Source organism: Platalea leucorodia, assembly GCF_965183815.1.
Source record: "Platalea leucorodia genome assembly, chromosome: 18".
In the NCBI taxonomy this organism is placed as follows: domain Eukaryota; kingdom Metazoa; phylum Chordata; class Aves; order Pelecaniformes; family Threskiornithidae; genus Platalea; species Platalea leucorodia.
Window position 1 is genome coordinate 9,861,426 of NC_138840.1, and position 16,435 is coordinate 9,877,860.

A 16,435-nucleotide genomic window follows, 5' to 3' on the forward strand; every position below is an offset into this window, starting at 1 on the left:
GACGTGCCCCACAGACAGGGACACCATGGGGTGAGATCCCCAGGACAGGAGGGGATGACGTCCTGTTGCTCCAACCTCCAGCATGGCATCACTCCTCCCCATACAGGTTCCCCTCCCCTGGTCACTGGAAGGACTGGAGTCACTTGGGACCCCCCACCAACACCAACCTGTGGGCAGGACGCAGTCACGTCCCCAACTGCAGGTACGGGGTTTGCAACCAAAATCTCCCAGGGCAGCACCCGCTGCTCGGGCTCTGGGGGTGATGGGTGACGATGACACAGACACCAGAAATAGGAGGAAAATCCTTTATTGGGTCTCTGTCCCCCCTGCGCCAGCTCAGGCTCTGCCTGGCATGGGGCTGGGGGCTTGGCCAGCAAAGGGCCACCCTGCTGCCAGCCGCAGCCATGTGTCCTCTGATCCCCTGGGGTCACCCTGGGTCCCCCAGGTTCCTGGCAAGCACAGGGTGGGTGGTGGGGGAGCCCAAGGCTGGGATTCAGGGCTGGATGGGACCCCCCTGCCTGGCTGCACCCCTCCGCCCTGCTCTGCCCCCCCAGGGAGCGGACGGAGGGTGCGACCATGGCCACGCTGGGTGCAAACCCCCCAGAGCATCCCCAGCTGCGCTGGGGACAGGGGCCAGGCCTGGGTGACATGTCCCGACCTGGTCCCCCCCGGGGCAGAGCGGGCAGCCTGGGGCAGAGCCAGCTTTGCATAGTTGTGGTGTGGGCAGGGGCCCTGCAGCCAGTCCAGCAGCGGGCAGGGATGCTGGCAGCGGGCAGGGATGCCGGCAGCGCTGGCCTCTTCTCTGCCTGCCCTGGGGAGGACGAGGGCAGCATCTCCCCAGCCTGGGGCGTGCGGTGGCCTCAGATCCTGGTGCAGCAGACAGAGAAGAGCGCGTAGCAGAAAGGGCCTGGGCAGCTTTGCGCTGGGGGGGTCCAGGCCCCCGCAGCCCCCAGGGAGTGGGATGCCCCAGTGCCCACCCCGCTGCACCCATGTGGGTGGCAATGCCATGGGGAAGGCCTGGGAATTGGGGTGCATGGATGGGAGCTACTGCAGGGGAAGGATGGGGGCACAGGCTTTCTGCAGCCATGCCCCCCCACACCCCCACCCCAGCTACATGAACCCCCCGGACACGAGACAGACACCACCTCGCAGAGTTTAATTGGGGCAGCCCGAGCTACAAGTCTCACCCCACAGCACACAGCACGCACCCCCCTCCCCAAAACAACACACAGAAGGGGGGGGGGGCTGGGGACCCCCCCACACCCTCACAGCAACACAGAGGCACAGCAAAGCACACAGCAAGGCCCTGGCTCTGCTCCCCTGGTGGGCACAGAGGGGCTGGGGGGGCCAGGGTGGGCAGCAGCTGGGGGGTCGGAGCAGGGGGCTGGGTGCTCCAGCCAAAATGCTGACGGGAAAGGCACCTGAGAGCCCACCGGGGAAAGAGGGGACCCCCCCCCCAAGCCTCCCAGTGAGCCCCAAGGCTGTGGGGGGCAATGGGGCAGGGGGTGCAGTGGGGGGGGATCAGGGGGTGCCCAGGGTGGGGAGGGAGACTGCTGGGTGCTCTTTAACTGGGGCCAAACTGGGCCCTGCAGCTCCGACCCTGCTGAGGGTGCTCGGGGGGCGGGGGGGGGGTGCACCCTGCTGCCACAGGGCTTGGGGGCCCGGGGACACCTCACCCAGGTGGCAGAAGGGGCACGGATGTGCCAAGGGGCCGTGCATCGGCTGCATCCCACCAGGGGCTCCGTGCATGAAAGGGGGGCGAGGGGGGACACCCCCTTCCCTTCCACTGCTAACGACACCCAGGAAAACAGCAAACCAGCCGGGAAACCCCCTTCATGCAAACCAGGAGAGAGGGACCACGCCATCCCCCCCCCGGGGAGGGGCGAGGGAAGGGTCAAGCTCTGGGGGTGCAGAGGGGTAGCCCCCTCCCCATCGCCGCCAGCACCCAGCACCTACTGGTTGTCCTCTCTGGCAGCGTGGAAGGAAAGAGAGATGGGGCACAGCCCCACATGTTAGACACGGTGAGCCCCATGGCACCAGGCAAGGGGGAAGAGCAACAGGCCACCACTTGGCTCAACTCAGGGGGATGGATTTGGGGGTTGGTCCTGTGCTCTCCACAGGGCTCAGAGCCAGGATCTGGCCAGGCAGCAACAGACAGAGGAGGCGGCAGGACAGGCGGACACCGGTGAGGGGACAGGCAGGGGAGGACGAGCCCCTCCATCTCCCCACTCCTCCCCTCGCCGGGTGAGGATGGACCGGCACAAACAGCCACAGGAGACAACACTCAGCTGCGAGACAGGATACGGCCAGACGGGCCACGGAGCCCCATGCACCGGGGCTGACCCCCATTTTTGGCTTCAAGGGTGGGCTTGGCCCAGGCATGAGCCGGCACAGGTCCCCCCACCTCCATCCCGGCTGGGGGCGCAGGAGCCTTACAGCGTTTGGTAGGTGCTGTCCTTCGACTTGATGAACTTGATGATGAAGAAGACCACGGCTTGGACGCTCAGCACCAGCACGATGCCACCGATGAAGCTGGCCGTGTCAAAACCGGGCGGGTGAAATTCAGGGCTACCTGTCAGCGGGGCGCTGGTTGTGGTGGTCCCTAATGGCAGGGGAAAACAGGGTGGGGGAGTTACAGGTGCTGTTGGCATCCCTGGGATACTGATGCCCCTGACAAGGAGAGGGGATTTGGGGTCCGCACAGACCCCAGCATCTGCATGGGGCTGGGACATCCCCATCGACACGTGGATGCAGGGATGGGCTCGGCCCCTTCCCGTGTCAGGGCAGCTGGCACTGCGTGGGAGAGGAGCCAGCAGTGAAAGGATCCTAGTGGGATCAATAATTCAGAGGGCTCTGGGCTCTGGTTACCTGCCGTAATTAGCCCAATGCTCTCCAGTTCCCGCTTCCTGGAAGAGGCTCCTTCTCCACTCCCAGCCCCTGCTCCAACCCAGCCGGAGACAGCACTTCCCGGCAAGGATGGCAGCAGGGCTGGTTCTTGGGGGGACTGCAGGGTGTTATGACCCCCCCCCCAGCCCCACCCTGGCATCGCTGCAGCCCACAGCAGCATTGCTCGGGGCAGAGAGGGGGGGACAGGGACCGAGCTGTGACCCCGGGGATGGCACTGGCACCTCCTGGGGCACAGCCAAGGATGAAGATCCATGGATGCAACCCCGAGGGTGGCTCTGCTCATCCAAGGGGATGCGAAACATGAGGGAAGTGGCTTGTCCCATCCCACTGGCCACTGTCCCCTGGGGCACCCGGATCCCCTACCTCATCCCACCACCTCCCGCCCCCCCAGAACCGCTCACGTGGGGAGTGCGTCACCGGCTCCTTGCTATGGGACTGTGGAGGCTCTTCGGTGGGGGACTTCAGCGCTGCTGGAGGCATTGACAGAGGGAATGGGGAAAAAAAGGATTGTCAAGGGACATTGCTCTGCACCCCCTGCCCCGTCTTTCTGTCCCGGGGGTGGGATTTCATCCCCACGGCCCTGGCACCTACAGCAGCACCTCCATCCCAAAGGCTGCTGGGTCTGGGGGAACCCACTCTCGTGGCGGGAGCGGGGTTACCTCCACACAGGGTGCTGGTGTTGTAGAGCACACAGGTCGCTCGCGCTGCCGCCCCTCTCTGCACACAGCTCCCCGTCTCTGTGGGAAGAGGGAGCAGGGTTTTCCCAAGGGACCCCCCAGCAAACCAGCCTGTAGGGGCACCCAGGGCAGCTGATGGCATTTGGGCCCAGGGCTGCCCTGGGCAGCCGAGGGTTTGGGATGGCGAGGACTCATTTCCAGGGATGGGCATCCATCTGAGGGGCTGCAAGCTGGGGCTCGCATCCGCACCCCTGCAGGGAAGAGCCCCAAACAAGGGCTTTATAAGCAGCCAGCTTTCTCCCACCTCCATTGCCTGGTGCTGCTCCATCCGCACCTCCATGGAGGGGGAAGTGGAGGGTTCCCAGCATTACCCCAAGCCCAGCGTGGCTGGGGGTAGCACATGCCAAAATCCCACACCCCTGCCCACTCGGCTGGCACGCATCCCCTGCCTCCCCCGGGATGGGTCGGGTGAGGCGGACTTTGACCATGGAAAGCAGCTGGGACCAGGCCCCCAAGGGTGCTGAGCTGCCGGCACCATCCCGACACGGCCCCAGCCCAGCGGCAAGGGCTGGGGAAGGCTGATGGCAGGCCCGGAGTAAGCTCTGGCGGTGGGAGCCCCTTGCTGTCCCCCCCCACAGCTGAGCCCCCTCACCTGTCTCCTCGGGGCTCCTGCAGCCCACCCAGATGCAGCCGGTGGCATTGTGCGAGGCGGTGCTGGCCGTGCATGTCTCGCAGGACCTCAGCTTGCCGCACTCTCCTGCCAAAGCCGGGGGAAAGGGGTGAGGGCAGGGCCAGCATCTGTCCCCCCGTCAGCTGGGGTCAGGGCTGGACCCTCTGCTCCACGGAGGATTTCTCATGATGCAGCAGGAGGGATGAAGCACCCTCTTGCAGCACCAAACCCACGAACAGACCCATCCCGGCTGGCTGCAGTTGTGTTTGTAGCATCACCAGCTCTCCGGAGAGGGGACATCCTGCATCCCACAGCTCCCAGCACCCGTGGCCACCTGGGACACCAGCGCTCACCCCATCACCTGCAGCCACGGCGGGCCGCAGTGCAGGGCAAGCCCACCCCAACCCCGGATCTTTTGGCGGAGGTTTAAAAGAGACGAGGCAGCAGCACCAGCCTGGCTGCTCCCAGCAGCCGGGTCGGGGTTATTTAAACAGCATCATCCCTCTGCCCCCCCAGACCGTCCCACAGGACCCCCCGCTCCCCATCACCCCAGCATGGCAGTGAGTCACTTGGGCATTCGTGGAGCTGCTCTGCCGTGAGCTCTTCCCCCACACACACTCTCTCATCATTAATTTACAGCGATGACTGCCAGCAAGGGAGGCTGCAACGAGGAGCCGTGGCCGGGCCCTGCCTGCACCTCTCCGCGTCCCACGCCCACGACCGTGTTTGCAACATCCCAGGAAGAAGCCGGGAGCCATTCCCCACCCAGGCTCTCAGGGGACAAACCACCCCCCCAGGGCTCGCAGGAGGGGGCTGGGGGCTGGCACCCCCCTGGGCCGGCTCCCAGGGGTCTCTGCCACAAAGGGACCAACCCAGCCTTGTGCTTGGCTTTCCTGCGCCAGCTGCACCCATCCCCGCCGGCAGCGCTTTGCAGAGGGCTTCCCACCACCCCACCTCCCTTTGGGGTGGGCAGCTCCAGTGCCCCCAGCTCTTAGGGTCCTCCTGGCCACCCGGGCCATGCCTGGTGATAGAAGACGCCCTTTTCTTCTCCCAGCAAAAGCAAAGGGGGCAACTGGTGGCGTAAGGCACGAAGTGGGATGCTGCGGACCCATTGCCATGGCTACGGCGTGGTGGGCACGCCACCGGGCCCCCCCTCCAGCATTTAGAGACCTGCTGGGAACCAATGGGAAAGTAGGACTTTGTTCACAAGGGTTTCAGGCAGGTTTATAATTTAAGTTATTTTTATCGCGGCAGGCACAGGAACAGACGTTTGAGCCCAACGTTGTCAACTCCCGCTCTTGTCATCAGGTGTGGGGAGGGAGAGGGAAACAAAGGGGGGCAGCGGGGCCAGCTGAGGGCAGCCCCATCCCGATGGGAGCCCTGGGAACATGCGTGGGTCCCGGTGGGACAAGTCAGGGTGGAAATGTCTCCCGTGAGTAGCGGGGGGATGGGAGGTGAGGAGCAGAAGCAAGCCCGGGGTTTGCATAATTCATGCCTGGAGTTGCAGGCACCCGGGCAGGAGGACAACGGCTCCGCTCCCCCACAGAAACTGCCACGAACCACGAGATCCCCCCGCTCTTCGGAGAGGAGGCTGGACCCTGCACCCCGCTTGTCCCGCAGCAGCCCAGGGCACCCCTCCTGGCCCTGGGGGTCCCAGCCCCACGGGTGGGAGCAGGAGCAGGGGACCCCCTCCCCCCAAGCCGGGGCCAGCCGAAGGAACAGGGCTCTCCCCGTCCCATCACGGGGGTCCCACGGGGGCCGAGGCCGAGGGGAACCCCGAAAGAAAGAGAAACCCCCCAAAAAGTTCGTTTGCCCCACAGCTGCAAACTCCCCTCGCCCCCCCCCGCGCCCCCGGCCGTACCTGCGCGGGTGGGATCGGGCCCCTGCGCGCAGAGCAGCGCGCAGAGCAGCGCGCAGCGCAGCGCCCCGGCGCACGGCGGGGCCATGGCCCGGCCCGGCTACGCTCGGCTTAGCCAGGCTCAGCTCGGCCCGGTCCCAGCGGGAGGCGTCGGCTGCGGCAGCGCCGAGCTCCCGGGAGAGCGGAGCGGAGCCGCGGGCACATGCGCGCCCGCGGGAGGCGGCCCCGGCAGCGGGGGGCGGGCAGGGGCGGCCCCGCCTCGTCCCGCCCCTCCCCGGGGGGCCCGGCCCGTGGGGGGCTCCGCTCCGGGGGTGCCCCCGCTCCCCCCGCCGCCTGCCCGCGGCCGTGGGGGGGCTCCGGAGCGCCGGGCGCTGCACCCCCGGCCCGCACTGCTGCGCGGAACCGGCTGCGCTGCGCACGCTGAACTCGCTGCATACACTGACTGTACTCACTGCACATGCTGCGCTCACTGCACGCGCTGCCTGTGCACTGCACACTGCGTACGCACTGCACATTGCCTGCGCACTGCGCTCACTGCACACTGCATGTACGCTGCACACCCTGCGCTCACTGCACACCCTGCGCACTGTGTGCGCGCTGCGCACTACCTGAGCGCTGCACGCCCGGCGCTCGCTGCACACCCTGCGCACCGCACACCCACCGCACGCCACCGCCCAGGCGCTGCCCAGGCCCTGCACGCGCTGCCCGTGCGCTGCCCGCTCGCCCCGCGCCGCCGCTCCGCCCCCAGTCCCGGCCGGGAGCCCCCACCCTCCCCGGGGCCCCTCCGCCGGTCCCGCTCCCCGCGGCCGCGCAGGTGCCGGGGCCCCGCCGGGACCCGGGGCCGCGCCGTGGCGGTTCAGCACCGCGAACAGCTCCCGCCGGGCCGAGCCGGGCCGGGCCGGGCCGGGCCCCCCCCCCGGCCCCGGGCGGGCTCCGAGCGGGCGCGGCCGCAGCCGTGCCCAGGAGCACCGGCGGGTCCCGACCCCCGCGGGGTCCCGGCAGCGCCGCAGCCCGGCCCGGGCACCCCGGGAGCCGCCACGCCTTGGCAGCGGGGTCGGGACCGGCCAAACCCGCGCCCCCGGCCCGGCGGGGGCCGGTTGCGGGGAAGGCCCGGAATACACCGGGCTTCGAGGAACGGGCGCGGGGGGGAGTCCCGGCAGGGCCCCGGGGGTGCGCACGCCTTCTGCCTCCTCCTCCTCCTCCCCCGGGGGGGGCTCCCCGCCCGCCGCCCTTCCCGCAGCCCCCCCGGCCGGCCCAAGCCTTCCCGGTTCTCCCGGCCATGAATTATTCAAACCCGCCCGGGAAAGCCGGGCCGCGGGGACCCGCTGCGGGAGGGGGGGCTGCGCACCTCCGGCTGTGCGGGGGCGAGGGCGGACCCAGCTTCGCCCCCCCCCGGGCCGCCCCCCCGCCCGGCCCGCAAAGCGGAGCCCCCCGAACCTCTGCAACGGGGGGCAGCAGCGCCCCCTCCCCTGCAGCACGGCCCTGCAGGGGCTTTGCGGGACGTGGCGGGGGAGCCCGGGGGGGGGGGGTCCCGGGGGCGGCGTGGGCCTGGGCCGGGGGGGGCGGGGGCTGTTTTTTATGAATGGGCTGCTCCGTCCTTAGCGCGATTACTATGCGGCGCGCGCGCGCGCCCGCGCTGCCTCGCGGGGCGCTGATTGGCTCCGGCGCGCCATTGACGTCACAGCGGGGCGAAGGGGGCTGGGGGGGGCGGGGGCGGTGAGTCACCCCCCCGGGGCTCGGTCACTATAACTCGGCGGCGCCCATGGCGCATCCCGGGCCGCGGCCGAGCACCCCGGCAGGTGAGTGCCTGGCGCCGGGGGCACGGGGGGCCCGGGGGGGCTGAGCCCGCCTGGGCAGAGCGCAGCGCTGTGGGACGGAGGGCGAGGGGCAGCCGTGCCCCCCCCGGGGCTGTGCTGCCCGGCCGGCTGCCCCGGGAGGGGCAGAGCCCCAAGGCAAGGGGTGTCCCCGCGGGTGGGGGGCGCATGGCGGGGCCGGGAGGGCTCCTTTCCCCCCCGCCGGCGCCGCCCCTTCACCTGCTGCTGGGGATCCCCCCTTGCTGCCTCGCAGCCCCGGGGGGGAGCCGGGGCCGGTCCCGCTCCCCTGTATTTATCCACCAAAATCACGCAGTGCACACCCCCAGCAGCGGACACAGGCAGGAGCGGGCTGAGCGGGGTCGTCGTCCCCCCCCCCCCCCCCTTTAATTCACATCTTTATTTTTCTTTGCTTGCAAAAGAATTAAACCCAAACCACCTCATCCAGAAAAATCCCCTCGGAGCAAACAGCCTCAACACACGCCGCTCTGCCCCCCTCCCGGAGACAACTTCTGGGGGGAGGCAGGACTGTCCCTGGCTAGGTGGCACAGGGACAGCTGGGGTGGGGCCCTGCCGCGGGCAGCAGGTGCTGAGGGGGCGGCTCTGGCTTTCGGCTGCAGCAGGACAGCTTCCGCCAGCATGATGGAGGAAAGGCCCCCCAACTCCAGCCAAGGCCGGCAAGGCTGGTTCGCCACCAGGAACAGCAGCAGCGGCTCCTTGGACCTGGAGTCCGTGGTGCAACCCCTCGCCTTGAACCCTTGGGACGTCGTCCTCTGCATCTCCGGGACCATTATCTCCTGCGAGAACGCCATCGTGGTGGTGGTCATCTGCTACACCCCGGCTTTCCGGGCTCCTATGTTCCTCCTCATCGGCAGCTTGGCCACAGCCGACCTCCTGGCCGGTTTGGGGTTGATCCTGCATTTTGCCTTTGTCTACTTCATCCCATCGGAGGCGGTCAGCCTGCTGACGGTGGGGCTCCTGGTCACCTCCTTCACGGCCAGCGTCAGCAGCTTGCTGACCATCACCATTGACCGCTACCTGTCCCTCTACAACGCCCTCACCTACTACTCGGAGAGGACGGTCACCAGGACTTACATCATGTTGATCCTCACCTGGGGAGCCTCCATCTGCTATGGGCTCCTGCCCATCATGGGCTGGAACTGCCTGAAGGAGCCCTCCACCTGCAGCATCGTCAAGCCCCTGACGAAGAACCACCTCATCATCCTCTCCGTTTCCTTCTTCATGGTCTTTGCGGTGATGCTCCAGCTCTACATGCAGATCTGTAAGATCGTCTGCCGGCATGCCCACCAGATAGCCGTCCAGAGACATTTCCTGGCCAGTTCCCACTACGTCACCACCCGAAAAGGCATCGCCACCTTGGCCGTCATCCTGGGCACCTTTGCTTCATGCTGGCTGCCCTTCGCTATTTACTGTCTCCTGGGGGATTACAGCTACCCGGCCCTCTACACCTACGTCACCCTCCTCCCCGCCACCTACAACTCCATGATCAACCCCGTCATTTATGCCTTCAGGAACCAGGAGATCCAGAAAATGCTGTGGACCGTGTGCTGCAGCTGCTTCTCCTCTGCCATGCCTTTCCGGTCCCGCTCCCCCAGTGACGTCTGACGCGCGTCCCCCTCCCCAGCCTCTCTGCACCTTCCACTTACCGATTGCGGTTGGGGGATTTTCTTTTTTTTCCCCTTTTCATTCCCAGAGACGCATCGCAGGAGCTCTCAGAATCAAGCAGCTCTTCCCAGCCCCGTCCTTTTGGGCACAACCCCTTCTCTTCCTCTATTTTTCCACTTTTTGAATTTACAGGAGAGAAAAACATATTTTTTATCCATAATATAATCTATATTTATGCGTGCGCACGTGAGAGAGAGGGGGGAGATCCTCATATTTTCTTTACAACTATTTATGATGCTTTATTTTTTTAAAGGGGGGGCGATACCGGGAACGTTCGCTCCCCTCCTGCTTTTTTTACAGCCTCGTTATTTACCTCAGATGGTTAAAATATATTTTGTACGTTTGGGGAAGGGAGGGAGACTTGCTTGCCGGAGGAGGAGGGACTCAAACCCACCTCCTTCTCCCAGCTGTCCATCCATTTATTTATTATTTTTTTAATTATTATTTAATATGATTTTAATGCCGCCGGCCCAGCGCTGCGGCTTGCTGCCCTCTAGTGCTCATTGCCTTCGGGCAGAGGGTGCTGCCGCAGGCTCCGCACCCCAAACCCAGCAGCCTCGGGGGCCCCTGGGTGCTCCCCCCTCAATGGCACCCAGGGCTGCCCCCCCGCCAAAGCCTTTCTTTGCACTGGGACTGGATTTGCACATTTTGGGGGAGGGATGGATGTGAAGAGGCTCCTTGGGGTGGGGACCCCTCGGTGGGGTGCTGCAGAGCGGGGGTTAGGGTGGAGGGGCTGTTTCTTGTTTACAACCATAGGGGGGGAATAAAAGTAATTTGTGATACAAGGTGCGGCTGTTTGATGCTGGGGAGGGGAGGGGTTGGGACAGGACGGTGTCACCCGCAGCGGAGGGGGAGAGCAGGTTGAGGTCCCCGCGCCGTCGCCCCGAGTCCAGGGCCTTCTCCCCGCTCCATTTCCCCGTGCCCGGTTAAGAAATCCCAAGCGACAGCGCGTTCCCCCACCCATCAGATCCTGTTAGCAGGAGCTGGCCTTGGGGGAGCAGCGCCGAGGGCCCCCGCCATCCTCATCCTCGCAGCGGTCCAGTGCCCGGCAGGCAGAGGGGCTGCATCCAGCCTTGTGCCGTTATTGCCGCCCCGATCAGAGCAAGATCACGGGCAGCTGCCTGCGCCCTGGCCCCTCTCCTGGCGAGGGTGGCACAGGAGGGCTCAGGGCTCTGCCCAGGACCCCTGCACCGAGGTGCCTGTGCTGCGAGAGCCACCGCTCAAATAGGACCTGGGATGTCCATCATTGCTGCCCACACTGTTTGCATGCAGCGTTCGTCACAGAGAAGGCAGGGTTAACGATGGCAGAGCTAATTAGGGCAGCTTGTCCCCTCCGGTAGCAGGGCTCTGCGCCCCGAGAGCCCCCCATGCCCCTGCCCACCCCGGTCAGGGAGCAGCAGGTTTCTTACAGGCATTTGTGCATCCGCAGACACGCCGGGATGTGGCAGAGCCCAGGGCTGAAGAGCAGCCAGAGCCCGGCTGGGTGCTGCGGCGCAGGATGCATGCTGGCCCCCGAGGCTTCGCTTCACCTTGGGCTCGGGGACCTGGTGGCAGCCCGGGGGGTTGGTGCTGTTTATTGCAAAGGAAATAAAGATTTTTCTTCTGCTTCTCGGCCAAGCTGAGCACTGGAGAGGGGTAATGGCAGCAAGCATCGAGGGGATATGGGGCTGGGGAGAGGCTGAAGGACCCACAGACCAACGTCGCCTGCTCTCCAGGGGCTGGGCTTTGGAATTTGGGGCTTGCCTTGTCCCCACTGAGGTTAAGCCAGGGGGAAAGGAGCAAAGCTCAGGGGCTGGAGACACCCGTTGTGTCCCGAGGCTGAGCTGAGGACCCTCCATCCCTCAGCCAGGGGATAATTCCTGAGCCCACCTCCCCCAGCAGTGAAAAATCCTGTAATTCCCAGCCCTTCTTGATTCATGGGCAGTTCGTACCTGGCTGTTCTTATGTCAACATTGTACAGCGGCTTAAACAGCTTTTCTCTCCCTTGTGCTTCCCCTGCTGATGTCTTCAGAGGGAGCAGCTGCAGCCCCTTTGCTTCTTGGCAGTAGGCAAGCCTGACCGGTCCCTCCTGCTCCCTGGGGTCCCTGTGACCTCCTCTGGGGACAGGGTGACATGCCAGGGTTTGCTGCAGTGTGTATAAGCACGTGGCATAAAGGCAGCACCACGCAGGTCTGCTGGGACCCCCCTTGGGCTCCCACCCACCATGGCTGGCGGTGGGGTGGGCACAGGGCTGCAGCCCCCAGCTCCTGGCAGGGCTGCACCACAGCCGAGGGGCTTCCAAATTCACCTGGGGGGGATTCACAGGGCTCCAGAGCTGGGCTGAGCCCACAGTGACAGCCTGGCACCAAAAGCCACCACGACCCAGCCGCATTGCACCACATAAGGCCAAGGGGCCGCCTGTGATGGCTCCCTCCACCGCCGGCAATTTGGGAGCCCTCATACCCACCACCGTGGGTCCCCCGAGAACATCACCCCTCGCAGCCCCGACCCCTGCTGCCACCAGACACCACCATGGTGGCCATCGCTCAGCGTGTGGCTGCCCTGCGTGCTGCTTCCCGGCTGGGAAACGCACCCTTCGGCTCCTACCTGTGTCCGATTCCCTCCTGCCAGGACGGACGAGGAAAGCTGAGGCTGAACGCGGGGCTGGAGGAAGCCGGGCCCCTGACCCTGCCGCGGTGCTGGTTGCTCTCTCGGCACACCAGCCAGTGAGTCCGGAGACATCCCCGGCTGCTCCAGGCCTTTGGGGGATGGAGCAGGCAGCACCGAGCTGGAAGATAAACCAGCCCGCAGCAGGGCCCAGCCTGCTCCCTTTTTCGGTGGAGAAAGATGCAGAAAGCAGAGGTATAAAAAATAGTCAAATCCATCCGAGAAGACGCCCAAGTGCCGAGCAGCCACCCCCACGCTGCTGATGTGCAGGAGAGGCTTGTGGGGCGACTGACAGCCCAGCTTTGGGGTTAAAATATGAGCTAAGAGGCTGTGAGCAGGATAAAGGGGTGGGCACGCCATCACCCCAGCTGTGCACACACATCTGGCAGGCCCGGCCCTCCCCAGGCACTCCCTGCCCAGCACCATGGCTCCCAGCGGATGCCGTAAGCCACAGGCGGCCTCTTGCCTCCAAACCCTGCCCATGCTGCCGTGAGGGCATGAGGCTCCGGGCAGGGTTTGCTCCCATTCTCTGCCGCAGGCAGTCCCTGCCCCATTGGCAGCAGCGGGGCTCGGCTACGGCTCCAAGCGCCTGCCCTTTGCCACCTTGCCGGGAGCAGGGACACCGGGCAAGAGCGCTGGCAGTGACCACAGCAAAGCCTCCCATCACCGTGGTGCCAAAACCAGGGGGGCTTTGCCACCTTGGAGGATGGAGGAAGGTCAATGCTACCCCAAAAACCTCCCACCAGCACCCTGAACCCCAGCTGGCACGCCTGGGGCAGAGCCGAGAGCTGCCCATCACCCACACCGCATCCCGGGGAGGGGTCTCTGCTCCCAGCAGTGTACTGGGGCGCCTGTGATGGGTGCGTCCTGGCAGGGAGCACAAGCCCCGACATCCCCCTTGCACCAGCACGGGCGGCCGGGCTGGGAAGGCTGGGCCGTAGGGAGGGCTGAGCAGCTCTGGTTATTGGCCTGGGTAACATTTAAATGAGAAACCTCAGCCCTGGCTTGGGGGATTTTGTTTCCTTGGAAGCAGGAGCAGGCAGGAAATGAAGAAAACGCGGCCCCGCTCATAAGCGTTTTACCAAATGCCGAAGGCAGCAGGAGGCATTTCCCGGTGCGGCTGTGGAGCATCAGCCCCAGCCACCACCGGAGCCGTGGCTCAGGGAGACATGGGTCAGCACATCCTAGGGAAGGGAGCCCAGCTGAAAGCACCGCTTGGGGTGGGAGGCAGCGAACAGCAGGGTGTAAAGCAGGTCTCTAGCACCCAGCAGCCTCCCATTTTATTCCTGCATCAACACTCGGAGAAGGCAGCTTCGTGCCACGGGCCCTTGGCTGCCTGGCCGGGGCGCAGGGAGCCAGGGGCGGCAGCACCCTCTGCTCCCCATCAGCAGCTCACAGAGGACGGGGCTCCCACGCTGGCTCGGGGCTGGGGCTTTGTCTAAATTGCCCTGGCCTGGAGACAGCGATGGGCAGCGTAATTTGGCGCTGGCTGCAGCCCCAGCTCCGCACCGGCTGCCTTAAGCCCTCCACATGCAGGCACTGGCCTTTGCAGGAGCGGATGAGCCCAGCGCAGAGCTGCTGCCCTGCCAGACTGCAGAAACTTGAGCTCCAAATACATAATTCCTCTGGCACCCCGTGGTTATTTGTGAGCTGCTGTGAGCAGATGGAAGAGTTACAGATAAAGCCATCCGCAGCACGGGAGCCGATTGCCTTCCCCACACAACCGCGTAGGCAACAGCAAAGGCAGGGAGGAGGAAAAAAAAAAAAGAAAAGGCAGAAAGAGAGTGCGAGAGAAGGAGTCAGCCATTTCTACAGGGGCTGAGCTGCCATCTCAGCACACCTACGTGCAAGAAATGGGGACTCTCTGCTGGCAGCGGGCCCTTCCCGGGGAGTTGGACGAGGGTAGTGCTCTCCCACCAGCCATGGCTGCTTGGCTAACGAAGGCAGCGCAAGTCGGGGGTGACATTGGCAAGGCAGAGCGCTGCCACACACTGGGAGAGCAGGCTGTTAACGCTGATCAGAGCTGGCAGCGCCTGCACTCGCTTTGGTCCCAGAGGGGGAATTAAGGGAGAGAAGCTGACGTCAGTCGTGGAAAGGACACGCAGCCCACTCAGCCAAGGCAGCCGGCAGCATCTTCTGGGTGTTGCTAACACCACCTTGAAGGAGAAAATTAAATAGGTCTTTGGAGACAGGGGCTCCTCTGAAGCCAGAGCCCGGCCAGCTGTGATCTGGTGCCGAGCCCCGTGGAAGAGGCAGACAGGCAGGCAAGCACATCAAAGGCTCGGGCCAAGGCCAGAGCGCCAAGCCCCAGAGACTCCCCCAGCTGCAAGCAGCTCCTCCGTAAGAAACCGCTGCTCACAGAAAGGGGACCACGATTAATCTCACTGCTGGGCTTCTCCTCCCTGCACGGAGCTAAACCCCGAGCCGGGGAGCAGCAGCGGAGGCTCCTCAGTCTCCAGGAGCTCTCGCCAGCTCCGTGGGTTGCTTGCGGAGGGTGAAGCGTGGGGCCCCGTGAGCTCCTCGCTGGAGGCAGGTGGGCTACCCAGGAGGGCGGATCTGGCACCGGAGTTTCCCTGTCTGTCTTTTAGGGGGGGTAAACCAGCCCAACACTCACCAACACCCCCCCAGTTCCCAAAGATGACTTTCAAGGGCTGGTACCCCAAAAGCACAGAGCTGTGTGCTAGCATGTACCCCAAAAAAGCAGAGGCACCAAGTTAGCCCTGGCCACAGCCACACCCATCCAGGCAAGGGAGCTAGGGGCACCTGCTGCTCCTCCCGGATTCGAGATGGAGCTGAGAGCCGGGACACAGAGCACCAGGGAGCGTGGAAGCCCAAGAGAGAGACCCCCCCTTCCCCTGCCCTCCGCGCCCCAGCACGACTAAAGGGCTTGCTTGTTCAGAAGCTGGCAAGGCCAATTAATCTAATGAGGTTTTGCAGCCAGGGACTATTGTCAGCCAAGAAAGGCACAGCACTGCAGCGTGAGCGCACGGGTGTCTCCTAGAAGCCAAGGGAATTTGGCAGAGCAAAGCTCACAGCAAAAGCAGGGACGAGAGCAGCACGGATGGATCCTTTTGTTGCTCTCCACCGACCAGCAAGAAAATACACGGGGCACAACAGGCTCACGTGCCGAGTCCAGACAAAGCACCTGAAAACAGGGCCAGGAGCCATCGCTGCTGCGGCCGAGGCCAGGCAGATTAACTGCAGAAGGGACCTTGAGCAGCTGAAATGGAGGCAAAAAAAGCAGAAGCAGCCCCCCCCCCCCCCCCCCCCCAGCTGCAGCCGCTCTGCTCCTCTGCTCTTGCAAGATGGAGCACGGGCTCATTTCGTATGGCAGGGAGCACACAGGGGAGGCTGGTAGCTCCTCCTGGATAGCACTTCCTTGGCGCCGTTACCCACCGCGGGCAGCGCTAACCACCGCCATCGATAATCCTCAACCCACCTTGGCACGGCTGCATTTTGGTACTGGAAGAGGCTTCTGCGTGGATGGTGTCTGCAAGACAGCCTGGGACCTGCTGGCTTTCTTCATCCCTCTGCTCAGGCGGCTGCGACAGAGCACGGCCCGGGCACCCTCGATGAAACGCTGAAGGCAGCCGGGCTCCCCAGATTGCCCCAGCAGCCCTGCTACGGGACACAGGTTGCACAGGCGGGAGCCGCTCGGTGACGGACGAGCCGCAGCCGCCCCGCTGCCCAGGACCCGCCGCCTTCCACGTGCGAAGGACCACACCGCAGCTCCCCAGCGCATGCCCAGAGTAAGACACGCAGGCACCGATTGGATAGAAAGGTTTTATCAAGTTTAAGTTCTAAAAAAGGATCAAAAAATTGTTTTTTATTTTTACACGTACATTACAAAAAAATTTGCAATTGGAATCTTCATCCAGGGGTTACTGAGCTGATTACAAAAAAAAAAAAAAAAAAAGCAGCAGGAAAGCCTGGCTTACACAGCAACCGACAGGGAAAAGCACAGACATTACAGGGGAAACAGAAGGCAGGGAGCCTGCGCCGGGATGCACAGGTACGAGTGCAGACCGGGCTCCACTCCCCAGCAGCAGCAGCTTTATGCCCGCTGCATCCATGCACACGAGGCAGCAGAGCCCGGCCATCAGTGTTTATTTCCCAGGGGTAAGAAAACCAAACAAGTCTACAGTATTTTGCTCATGAGGTTGGTTTTTTTTTTTTGTTG

At 64.5% G+C, this 16,435-nt stretch overlaps 2 protein-coding genes across 5 annotated transcripts; one reads left to right on the forward strand and one right to left on the reverse strand.

Annotated features, from left to right (window-relative positions):
• Nucleotides 1-702: 702 nt before the first annotated feature.
• CD164L2 (CD164 molecule like 2) lies at nt 703-6,200 on the reverse strand (the record flags this gene model as incomplete). 4 transcript variants are annotated; one of them, XM_082329539.1, is made up of 6 exons in its annotated part: nt 703-867; nt 2,437-2,602; nt 3,309-3,374; nt 3,567-3,644; nt 4,237-4,341; nt 6,116-6,200. In XM_082329539.1, 6 exons carry the CDS (start codon nt 6,198-6,200, stop codon nt 861-863), a joined length of 507 nt encoding a protein of 168 aa, XP_082185665.1. In that variant the 3' UTR covers nt 703-860. The 4 variants fall into 4 exon arrangements, with proteins under 4 accessions (XP_082185665.1, XP_082185663.1, XP_082185666.1 ...); XM_082329537.1 differs by having other exon boundaries at nt 3,309-3,377; XM_082329540.1 differs by lacking the exon at nt 703-867 and having other exon boundaries at nt 2,248-2,602.
• A 2,362-nt stretch (nt 6,201-8,562) lies between these two features.
• Nucleotides 8,563-9,549, forward strand: GPR3 (G protein-coupled receptor 3; the record flags this gene model as incomplete). The annotated part of the gene is made up of 1 exon (XM_082329902.1): nt 8,563-9,549. One exon carries the CDS (start codon nt 8,563-8,565, stop codon nt 9,547-9,549), a length of 987 nt encoding a protein of 328 aa, XP_082186028.1.
• Between the last annotated feature and the right edge of the window lie 6,886 nt (nt 9,550-16,435).